Raw genomic sequence first — 12,268 nt, 5'->3', positions numbered from 1 at the left:
GCAATTTTTTAGGAGTCACCCTAATTTAACTCCCTCTCACCTGGCCACCAGCAGCAACAGGCATGTCACTCACTTTCAGTAGTTTGCACCTGAATCCCTACCCGCTTGATTGACATGCCTAAATATATCACCAAAGTCCTCCAAAGCAGCTCAGCAGATAACACTACTGGGGCTGGGTGGTGGATTTTTGGAGTAGGGGTATGGTTGGTGTATATCAGGGGTGGGCCTAACCTGGGTTGGTATCTCTGTTGAGAAAGGTTAGTCCTTTACAACTGAATTTATCTTAGTTTACCCTTAAACCAGAATACAGCCACAATTCCTTGAATATATAAAGAACATTTGGCTTTGCTGGGCATAAAGTTTCTTAAATTCTAAGTTGTATTAATATTAAGGATTTGTTTAGCTTTCCCTCAAGGTGTATGGAGCTAGACTTCATTCTTAAATCGGCCATACATGCACCGATATTATTGTACGAAACCTCGTTTTGTACAATATTTGGTGTGTGTATGGCGACTTGAAGAGGCCACCGATATTGCAAAGGCTGCGGTTATCGGTCATCATGTCGATCGGCCAGGTTAAAGGTGCCCGAGAAAAATCTATGTTTATGGCTGAATCGAAAGGTTGCGGTAGAATTTTTATTGTTTCTACCTTTAGTCTGTGGACTCCAGATCCTAAATTGTTAACTAAGTACATGTTGTATTTACAAGATTTGATTAGTTAAATAAAAGTTCTTATGGGAAGGCTAAACAAGCAATAAGGAGATTTTTATATGATTGCTCTCGGATGTTTTGCTAAATACGGCTGCAATTCATAGCCTTGCTAAATGCTAATGCAAAGCCTGATCATATTTTTCAGTTATAGTTTTGCTCCAAAATGAAAATAATACATAATTATATGAGTAAATGAATGAAAGATGGGATCTCCAAGCACCCGCTTCACAGTCTGCTTAATTTATATTCATATGTTTAGATATTTACCCTGAATAACAAAGGATCTGTAAGTTGTTATAAAACAATAATGCTCATAGTACTCATTTATGTAGAGGTTGTTGCACGTCCTTGTACTCTAAATAAAGATGCACCATTAGCATGCTGCACACCTTGCACTTTTGCCTACGTGTGATGCAAGAACACTCTCTTCCCTTATGGTAGTTCTGGCTTTATAAGCGCAACCAAAGCTTCTTTTATGATGGCAAATGGAATGTGCAAAGTGAACAAATTAATGCAAAATAAGCATTCATTGGTTTCTTCATAAAGGTTGCCCCCATTCATATTACTTTAATCTTGCACAAGCATCAGTGTACCCCTTTAGGGCTCAATCTCACAGGCATTTTGCCCTGCGTTTTCCTGCAGTGAAACACGCCTGCCTTTCACTCCAGGGCCCAGGATGAGGAGCAGTTTTGCTGAAATTTGGGATAGCAACCATATTAGCAACCATAATTCGCAAATGCTTTTGGTGAAGGTCAAGAGCTCATTTTTATGGAGAACAAAGGAACCAAATACCTGCTTTCAGCAGGTGGCAGTGAGTCAAAACAATTGATTGCAGGAAATATGATTTCCAGAACTCATTTACAGTGTCTGCAACTGATTGCCAAAAACTGGATGAGAAAAGCTTCATAATCATCCCCTTAGTTTTATCTGGTTTATTTGAACTCAATGTATTTATTGACTATTATCTTTTTTGTTTCTCCATTTTGTCATTTAGTGTATTTACAACTAACTACAGGAATGGGATTTTTATAAAAACTAACTACAGGAATGGGATTACTGGTCTGTAAAGGTTTTTGGAAATCTCTAGATTGAATAGACTTGTAATAAAATATACCTTATTCTGAAAACCTCAGGTCCCAAGCACTGTGGATAATAGATCCTATACCTGTATTTTATTTTGGTTCTTAGTAGCGTTCTCATATACGATAGGGATATGGGAGATTGTTATGCCTATTATTACCAATAGGTTGCCTAAAAACACTGTGTGCAGCAATGCTTTTAACACATCAGTAAAGATATCTTTGACATTAATTCCTGAGGGTGCAACTTCTTCCTTTTTTCTTTTAATGCATCTCTGTAAATATTAGTATTCCTAATTTAAAGATATAAAGAGAACATTGAAGCTTTTTTGATCTTCTGTTTGTAAACCAGTCAAAGCCCAGAAAATATGGCATTAAATTTCTGCTTTTTTCAGCTCCAACTCCCACTCCTGTTGCAATCCCTTGGATTTAAGACATAGGTTAAAATTCAGTTATTTCCTCAGTGCCAATAAGAGGGAATTCAGAGTACACAGTCTTTCCCATTCAACCCAAAGCAAGTGAGGCTTTTGGTGAAGGTGAAAAACTTGCTATGCTATGGTGTGCATATGTAACACCTGGAGTATGTACATAACACCTGCCTTTAGCAGACAGGAAATAGGTGCCTCCTTCTGGCATCTGTGGAATAGAGCATTTTTGAAGGCTCTTTTACAACTGCAGAACAGGGTATTGCATTTTTTGAACATGTCAATGTTTTTCCCCAAAAATTTTAGTGTGCATTCCATTTCAAGTTGTGTCCAACTTATCAGTTGTTTGCAGTAAATGATTCTTCTAGTCTTCAAGAAAAATGCAATGGTAGAATATTTTTGCAACCACTAAAACTGGGGAGCCTACAAAACTGGCTTTTGGCCGAAGGCCAATATAATTACCTTGTTAGCAGTTTATCAAAGGGTCACCCAACAGATGCTGAAACAGGAAAATAAAAGACAATAGGATATTATAGAAGATTAGTAGACAAGCTGTAAAAAAAAGCCACCATAGGTAACAAGGATTTACAGAATATAGCAAACAAAATATGGCATTATCTTTAGCCTTCTATAGAGCTACTAATTATGCATAACAATGTTATTCAAGAACAATGGGCCTCTCCCTTGCAAAGATTACAGTATATGTTTTGCGCCTGGGGAGCAGAGATAAGTGATTTGCCTAAAGCCACAAGAAAATTGACACTGAACTGGTTGTCAGAGATTGAACCCAGGCCTTTCTGAGCCAATATATAGTGACTTGTGCATACTGGTGGAGCCTAATATCACAATTTGTAGTTTACCACAATATATACAGTGGTGTGAAAAACTATTTGCCCCCTTCCTGATTTCTTATTCTTTTGCATGTTTGTCACACAAAATGTTTCTGCTCATCAAACACATTTAACTATTAGTCAAAGATAACACAAGTAAACACAAAATGCAGTTTTTAAATGAGGGTTTTTATTATTTAGGGAGAAAAAAAATCCAAACCTACATGGCCCTGTGTGAAAAAGTAATTGCCCCCTGAACCTAATAACTGGTTGGGCCACCCTTAGCAGCAATAACTGCAATCAAGCGTTTGCGATAACTTGCAACGAGTCTTTTACAGCGCTCTGGAGGAATTTTGGCCCACTCATCTTTGCAGAATTGTTGTAATTCAGCTTTATTTGAGGGTTTTCTAGCATGAACCGCCTTTTTAAGGTCATGCCACAACATCTCAATAGGATTCAGGTCAGGACTTTGACTAGGCCACTCCAAAGTCTTCATTTTGTTTTTCTTCAGCCATTCAGAGGTGGATTTGCTGGTGTGTTTTGGGTCATTGTCCTGCTGCAGCACCCAAGATCGCTTCAGCTTGAGTTGACGAACAGATGGCCGGACATTCTCCTTCAGGATTTTTTGGTAGACAGTAGAATTCATGGTTCCATCTATCACAGCAAGCCTTCCAGGTCCTGAAGCAGCAAAACAACCCCAGACCATCACACTACCACCACCATATTTTACTGTTGGTATGATGTTCTTTTTCTGAAATGCTGTGTTACTTTTACGCCAGATGTAACGGGACACGCACCTTCCAAAAAGTTCAACTTTTGTCTCGTCGGTCCACAAGGTATTTTCCCAAAAGTCTTGGCAATCATTGAGATGTTTTTTAGCAAAATTGAGACGAGCCTTAATGTTCTTTTTGCTTAAAAGTGGTTTGTGCCTTGGAAATCTGCCATGCAGGCCGTTTTTGCCCAGTCTCTTTCTTATGATGGAGTCGTGAACACTGACCTTAATTGAGGCAAGTGAGGCCTGCAGTTCTTTAGATGTTGTCCTGGGGTCTTTTGTGGCCTCTCGGATGAGTTGTCTCTGCGCTCTTGGGGTAATTTTGGTCGGCCGGCCACTCCTGGGAAGGTTCACCACTGTTCCATGTTTTTGCCATTTGTGGATAATGGCTCTCACTGTGGTTCGCTGGAGTCCCAAAGCTTTAGAAATGGCTTTATAACCTTTACCAGACTGATAGATCTCAATTACTTTTTTTCTCATTTGTTCCTGAATTTCTTTGGATCTTGGCATGATGTCTAGCTTTTGAGGTGCTTTTGGTCTACTTCTCTGTGTCAGGTAGCTCCTATTTAAGTGATTTCTTGATTGAAACAGGTGTGGCAGTAATCAGGCCTGGGGGTGACTACAGAAATTGATATTGAAATTGAAAATTGAAATTGATAAACCACAGTTAAGTTATTTTTTAACAAGGGGGGCAATCACTTTTTCACACAGGGCCATGTAGATTTGGAGTTTTTTTTCTCCCTTAATAACGTAAACCTTCATTTAAAAACTGCATTTTGCGTTCAATTATGTTATCTTTGACTAATAGTTAACGGTTTTTGATGAGCAGAAACATTTAAGTGTGACAAACATGCAAAAGAATAAGAAATCAGGAAGGGGGCAAATAGTTTTTCACACCACTGTATATATATATATATATATATATATATATATATATATATATATATATATATAGAAAATAATAATCGTCCGTGGCCGGCACACCCTTCAATACTTTGTCAAAAATTTATTGAAAACATATTGTTTTTAAAACCGACGTTTCGGTCCTATTTCTCAAGGATTTTATCCTTGAGAAAGGTCCTAATGAGGACCGAAAGGATTTTATCCTTGAGAAAGGTCCTAATGAGGACTGAAACGTCGGTTTTAAAAACAATATGTTTTCAATAAATTTTTGACAAAGTATTGAAGGGTGTGCCGGCCACGGACGATTATTTTTGTTTTTTTTTAACACTTGCTGCATTAAAAATTCCTCTGATGATTTATTTGTGTGCCTGTCAGTTTTGCCATGAGTTTGATTCTCACTGCATGGCTTTCTGCCTGAAAATGAAAAAGAAATATCAGTGAAACTAATGCTCACAAATATGAGTGATTTTGAACACAAGAGACTGTAATTGTACTGGCAACTAGTAATAATTAGTAAAAGAAAGCGTTCCTGCCATGGGAGAATGTGCTGGCATTAGGTAAATGCCACACACGACTGATTCTCTGCTTGTGGATAAACACCTATGCTGTATCTGCTTTTCTCTGTACCTGTATCCAAAGCTGTTGTGTCTGCCCTTACTGGGGCATACCTATTGGATGTAATGTAATGTTTATGTACATTTTTAATAAAACAGGTGGGAGCGCATGGCTTTTTTATTTTGGCTTCTACTTGCTGCGCTGGAGAGCCTGAAGTGTAAAGCCTCAGGAAAGAAGAGTGTCCTAAAGGCATTGTTTATTTAGTCAAAGTTAGAGAACAGGGACCCTGTAAACCAGGTAATTAAAAAAACACCTCTTAGTGGTGTGAGATTTAGCTAGCTAGAGCAGCAGTGAGCTCCAGCTAAGGGCTGATATATTGGCGGTAGCTTTCTCATTGCAATACTTGACTTAAAGTGAAGGAGTCCTTATTAGAATATGGCATTAGGCTAGTATTATTTTCCCTGAATTATTGAACTGTAAGGGATCCAACACATTAACTTAAAACCTACTATTTTTGTTTCCACAATGGTGCCAGTGCTTTTGCTTTGCCTGTAAAAGTCACTATTAAAATCTGTCTGATACTCTGTGCTGCGTAAGTACAATCTCTGTGTGTTCAATAAATCTGATAATAGTTAAGAACCTCTGGCATCCATTACCCTGATTAGTTGAAGCATGAGAGGTGTAGTTCAACAACACTGTTACCTTCTTCCACACAACATTCCAAAGCCCAGCTGAGAAATAGGGTAATATGCTCTACTTTAAAAGAAGCCAAAGCAGTGGTTAAGGCTAAGAAAGAGTTACACCTCTATAGCGTCAAAAGTAGTTGCAAAAATAAAAACAAAAATATTCACAAATGTTTGTTCCATTTGTGTTCACATTGGCATATTTTCACCAACTTTTGGTCCGTTTGTGTTTATCTGCACCCAAAACGCTTTCCCACCGCCAATAAAGTGAATTGCTGGTGGGAAAACATGTGGCGCTTTGCCTGCCCAGACAGATGCTTTGAGCTATAGCATCACTAAAAGCTGGGCAAATGCATGTGTATGATCTGTGACCTAAAAAAACTACGAATTTATCTGTCATAACTTAATGCAGTCATGTCTCACCTTCCAAGCCAGCAACAGACTTGGACAATGGAAGTATCATGTGTATTTTAATTATAAATAATAAAAAATGTTAACTAGATTGTGTTTTATTATTATTTAAAGCAAATTACGTCTCTGCCAAGTAGACATTTTGTTATTGCTTAGTGCAGGATATGTGCTTTGGTGCACATCCAGACTGATTCTCTGAGGCACTGAGAGAGTTACATTGTATGGACTGAATATCTGACTTCCTATGTGGCTTTCCTCTTCAGCTGGCTGCACCTTTGAAGCTCATGGTGACATCGGCCCCTGTGAAGTGACACAAGGCACACTTGATGATTTTGACTGGGAACTGGTTCACTTTCCCAACAAAGACAATGATTTAGCCCCAGGTATGTGACCAGCAAAAAAAGACATTTCTTATAAACCAATGAAAACTGAAGGGAAGTCAGAAGTGCTCAAGAGTACAAAAGATTGTGAAGAACGTGCTGCCATAAATGTTGTTTTCTTTTTATTCATATTAATCCTTGGATGTTTCCCATTCCTTTCTCTTGGTATCATCTAGCACTTTTTAAACACAGTCTCTGTTCCAATATAAATGCAGGTTCTTATCTCATGGTGAACTCTTCCCAGCATGCCCCTGGAAAGCGAGCACAACTCCTTTTTCAGCCACTGAGTGAGAATGACACCCACTGTCTACAGTTCAGTTACTTGCTACATAGCAGAGATGCACGGGGTCCTGGCACTTTGCGTGTTTATGTACGGGTGAATGGGGGACCCCTGGGGACTGCGGTTTGGGAGGTGTCTGGACCCCGTGGGAAACAGTGGCACCAGGCAGAGCTGGCAGTCAGTACTTTCTGGCCTAGCGAGTACCAGGTGAGGGACTATGGTCATCATTTAACAAATTTCTACTCAGCTTATTAAGCATACAATGTTTTTTTGTTTACAAACTGAACGTAGGGGCAATTTATTATCATAATGCTGTGCTCCTTTTTCTATCTTCTTATGGTATGCTATGCACATTTTTGTTGTTTCCTAGTTGTGCTGGTGATTTATAATTGGTACGATGATGATAATGTATATTGCTGTAAAATTACATTTCACTAAGTTGTCCGTTTACCCTTACTCTTTTCAGTAGTATTTGTTATTTGTGTTTGTGTCCTGTGCTGTACAATGAGTACTCTGCTTTCTGTTCTAGATTCTGTTTGAAGCTGAGGTTTCTGGTACTCCCCAAGGATACATTGGACTGGATGACATTCTCTTATTTAGTTACCCGTGCAGTAAGTATCAGAGTTAATTGAGTTTATGTCTGGTTAGATTTGCACTATCCTCACATATTTCTCCTTTCTTTAATTACAGCTCGTGCCCCTCACTTCTCCCGCTTGGGGGAGGTGGAAGTAAATGCTGGGCAGAATGCCACATTCCAGTGTCCTGCATCAGGCAGGGCTAATGATGGAGAAAGTTTTCTGCTTCAGGTAAGGGATTCTGGTTCAAGGGATATCCATATAGTACATCAGCTGTGGCTGAACTACAGTTCTCAGAAATCTCCAATAAACAAAACTAAAATAAGGATTTGAAGGTCATAGTTAAAGTAGTTAGAGAGTAGGTAGTTTATAATGTTCCTGTTCTAGATTAATGCACTGAATAAACTGATTAAGCAAACTGTATAAATGCAAAAAATAAAAATGTTATGACATAGCTCTGTGTTTTAATGGATGAATTCAATTTACAACCTAGTGAATACCAATCAAAAGTATTTTTCTAGAAATGAAAAGTGCTAAAACAAGGACAGGGTAGGTTATATGTAACATCAGTCTCAGCCAGACTGCTCAATTTTGAGTAATCCTTTGGAAGCAGAACTCAGCTGTGAAATGTGAATAAAAGGAACAGTCTGGGGATTATTGGATATATTAGGTGTCTTGATTATGAGCCAGAATTGTGGGAAGTGTTCCGGTACAAAAATTTGCACAGGAGGGAGTTTATTCTGAATGTACCATTATAGTATTCTGTATTCCTCTTAATAGTTGTTTTTTGAGAGTTAGAGGACATTGCTGATATGACAGCAGCAGGAGACGGATTTATATTCTGATGGTGTTGCTTGTTTCTTTGGTTCACAGAGGCAGAATGGTGGAATTACTTCAGCTGGGGTTATACAGCGGGTTAGTCACCACAGATTCCTTGTATCCTTTCAACTTCAGGATGCAGGACCCAGTGAACAGGATTTGTACCGTTGTGTGAGCTGCTCCATCCATGGAGCAGGGGTTTCTAATTTTGCTGAACTTGTGGTAAAAGGTAAACTTGTGCATACACAATCGCAAGAGACAGAACTGTTTACACTTATGCACTGCATGAATTTCCTATTGGCAGAGCTCTATACCCCAAATAGCCACCTTGCAGTATATAAATTGTTTCATATTGTTGCTAAGGGGCATGCGCAATACAATATGCATTATTGATTAACATATATATTTTTTTAAATTCCATTCCACAGAACCCCCAACCCCTATTGCTCCCCCACAGCTCCTTCGCGCTGGTCCTACCTATCTTATTGTTCAGTTGAATACCCGTTCCATCATTGGAGATGGACCCATAGTACGCAGGGAGATTGAATATCGTGTCAGCGGGAGTTCATGGAAGGAAAGGCATGCTGTCACTGCTCACACCTATAAACTTTGGCACCTGGATCCTGATTCACAATATCACATATCTGTGTTGCTCACCCGCCCTGGGGAGGGAGGCACTGGAAAGCCTGGCCCGGCATTAATCAGCAGAACTAAATGTGCAGGTATTTACAGTTGGTGGTGGTCCATGAAAAGTAGGGGAACAAGCTTTAATCAGCAAATAATTTGCATGTGTAACATACATGAATCTGAAATTTGTATGATTGATCAAAAAGCTACCCTTCAACTCTTTTTCAGAACCTATGCGTGCCCCTAAAGGCCTGTCCTGCTCAGCAGAACAGCCCCGCCAGTTAACCTTACAATGGGAGGCAGTAGGTTTTAACATAACCCGATGTCACACATTCTCTGTGATGCTGTGCTACCACACAGAATTAAGCAGCATTCAAGACTGTGTAACAGCAGAAGGAGGATCAAGCCAGTATACCCTGCATGGACTGGCACCATACCGGGCAGTCCATTGTCACCTTATCATCACAAATCCAGAAGGCAGGAAAGAAGGCAAAGAAGTGACCTGCCATACCCAGGAGGATGGTGTGTATACGTATGTGGTACTGTTAATGTTCACAGCTTTAATAATGTTCTTGACACTTCCATTCTTCAACTTAAAAAAGGCTTTCTAAATCTACCAAAGATATCTATAAAGCACCTTCATTTAGTTGTAGTTAGGTCAGTTTAATGTAAACCTTTGTGTTTTTGGAATAGATTTAGGGTGAAAGTACACAGAGCTACTTGTCAATAAATGCCAGAAAATACCCTGCCATAGACAAGACACACAGCAATTAGCTGCCGCAACCTTTTAAAAAATTGTGGTAATTCCTTTGTGAAGTGAAAAACCGCATGTGATTAGTCGCAGTGACTGTTAAATGACCCTATGGCAGGAATGTACTGCCCTTAAAATATTTCTGTAGGTTTGTTTTTAGACTAAATATATATGTTACCATGGTTTTACAGACTTAGACCAAATTTATTTGTTCTTTCTAATGGTATCTGATGTTTTTCCCTCACAGACATACATGGATATTTTTCTTGGCTGAGATTAGATAAATTAATAAAACCAAGTTAACATTTTATGAAAACTGAAACAATTTTGAAATGAAAAACTACTTTATTAGTATAAAAGTAACAAATATACTAGCTATCACTTTGCTTTTGTATCCCCTTGCTCAGTCCCAGGAAGCATTGCCTCAGAATCTCTCATCCTTGTTCCACAAGAAGATGCAGTATTACTGATGTGGGATAAACCTGTAGAACCCAATGGAGTTCTCACACAGTATGAAGTAAGTGTATCTTGGATTTTCTATAAATATTTCTAGAATTATCCAAAATAGATATACAGAAAACTTTTATTATGGAATTTTGTCACCAATGCATTTTTGCCTAGACTTTTTTTGTGTAGACAGGAAAGGCATAGAATTTTGTTATTTTTGTCATTTATCTATATAAATGGCAAGTTGTGTATTTTTACACTTGTATATTTCCAGATACAAGTTGTCTCTCCTAAACAGTATTTGTCCTTTGCTCTGTGGACAGTGCATCTTGTGGTGATTGCACTGCAATTGTTGAAACTTCTACCTGTTTCCATTGCAGAAGTATTATTCTATAATGTGACATGGTCTGTGCCTTCTCAAACCATGCTGCACATTTGTAATTGCTTTATTGATCTTTATATGTTACTTTATCGATTATGATGTATCCCTGTATACAGTCTCAGAATCTTATTATCTACAGATACCAAACTTGCTAGTCCATCATTTCCTGTGTATGATCTGGATCACTTTTTTAATAGTAGTTCTCTGTTCGTCTTGTACAGATTTCAGTATACTGAGTCTGTAGATGTGAAAAAGAGGGCTCTGGCTTAAAAAAGACTTATAAAAACTAATTTACTAAGGCTATAGCATTAGTAGGTGCAAGCTATGCTCTGCACCGTGGGTTACAAGGTGGAATAAAAATAGATAGCAGGGATTCCCAGTGCTATGCATCTTCCAGTGCTCCCCAGTTTGTGTATTCTGAATAACTACTTCTATTTCTTTTATTTAGCCATTCCACTTTTATAACTTAGTTTAGTTTTGCTTAGTAACATTTCTCTTGTTTCTAGCTGTCTGTACATAGGCAGTATGGTTAGAGAGTTTGTCTCAATTGCCTTAGTCAAGCTTTTTTACTCTAGTTGAAATGTAATATTTTTTATCTGATTCTCTCTGAATTGCATTGCATTTAAAGGTGCATCCCCTATTAGTTCAAAGCCAGCCAAAACCCACCCCCCACATAAATGAAAACTGGTTCTTGGTGATACTAAGGCTTGGCTGACTAAGAAGTAACAGGAGCTCTCTCTTTTATGCTTTTCTTATTCAAACAGGGTTTTCTGTAGTAATTGTACTTCATAAGCTGGCCATAAATGCACTGATATAATCGTATGAAACATAGTTTTGTACAACTTTGAGACTGTGTGGGCTCCAAATTATCGTCCCGTTTATTTTATGTACGATCAGTTGTTTAGTCGATCGGACAGGTTAGAAAATATCTGTCAGATAACAATAAAATCTGCGTATGTATTGTGTATCTGACGATATCCTCAGGGGACCTTCAATGCATTTCCAGGAAGTCACATTCGTACGATTGGTGTCTGCCAACTATTTCTTGCTCAGAACATCCTTCAATGCATTTCCAGGGCTTTATTCTACAATTGCAGTCTGAATGTTAGTTTTAGATTGTTGCATTTAAACGTACAACTGCTTTCTAATGTGCTTGCACACTAAGCCACTGTGTTGTCCCAGGTTCAGGTTCAAATATTTCTGCCCTGAAATCGGCTCCATGTACCTGCACCTGTGCCAACGCAGTAGCTCTGGGTACAGGCACTTGAGAAAGCAGTTAGGAGAATAGGGGCAGATTCTTGGCCTGCCTGTAATTGCAGGCCGAGAATCAGCCTGGTGTGGCACTAGCCTTAAATAGTTAGCATTTTATTATACTTCTGATCAAAATAGTTTCACATTTTGCCTGCACTGAAATTCCACCCACTGAATTTCTGTGTCTCATGAAATTATTTAGCATCAATAGCAATCAAGCTACTTTCTTTTTTAGAAAAAACAAGCTTGGCATTTCTAGATTATCCCTCATTAACCTCTAGACATTAAAAAAGGTGTGAGAATGAAAACATATTGTATGGAAAGCTAACCAATAACCTTTGGTAATAAAGAGAGATAATTCACTCTCTGGCTCGTGTAGTCAGCTTGA

At 38.6% G+C, this 12,268-nt stretch overlaps 1 protein-coding gene across 6 annotated transcripts in view; it reads left to right on the top strand.

The window, feature by feature from the left end:
- Window positions 1-12,268, top strand: part of ptpru (protein tyrosine phosphatase receptor type U) — a 72,610-nt gene that overhangs the window by 29,728 nt on the left and 30,614 nt on the right. For all 6 annotated transcript variants that reach the window (XM_012957373.3, XM_004911581.4, XM_012957375.3 and 3 more), the window contains exons 2-9: window positions 6,632-6,751; window positions 6,964-7,235; window positions 7,558-7,639; window positions 7,719-7,834; window positions 8,477-8,651; window positions 8,851-9,144; window positions 9,278-9,571; window positions 10,208-10,317. In XM_012957373.3, the coding sequence (XP_012812827.1) occupies window positions 6,632-6,751; window positions 6,964-7,235; window positions 7,558-7,639; window positions 7,719-7,834; window positions 8,477-8,651; window positions 8,851-9,144; window positions 9,278-9,571; window positions 10,208-10,317 (1,463 nt within the window). The remainder of the gene's footprint in view (window positions 1-6,631; window positions 6,752-6,963; window positions 7,236-7,557; window positions 7,640-7,718; window positions 7,835-8,476; window positions 8,652-8,850; window positions 9,145-9,277; window positions 9,572-10,207; window positions 10,318-12,268) is intronic.

Source organism: Xenopus tropicalis, chromosome 2 (assembly GCF_000004195.4).
Source record: "Xenopus tropicalis strain Nigerian chromosome 2, UCB_Xtro_10.0, whole genome shotgun sequence".
NCBI classification, from domain to species: Eukaryota; Metazoa; Chordata; class Amphibia; order Anura; family Pipidae; genus Xenopus; species Xenopus tropicalis.
This window is presented reverse-complemented; position numbering and strand designations above follow the sequence as displayed.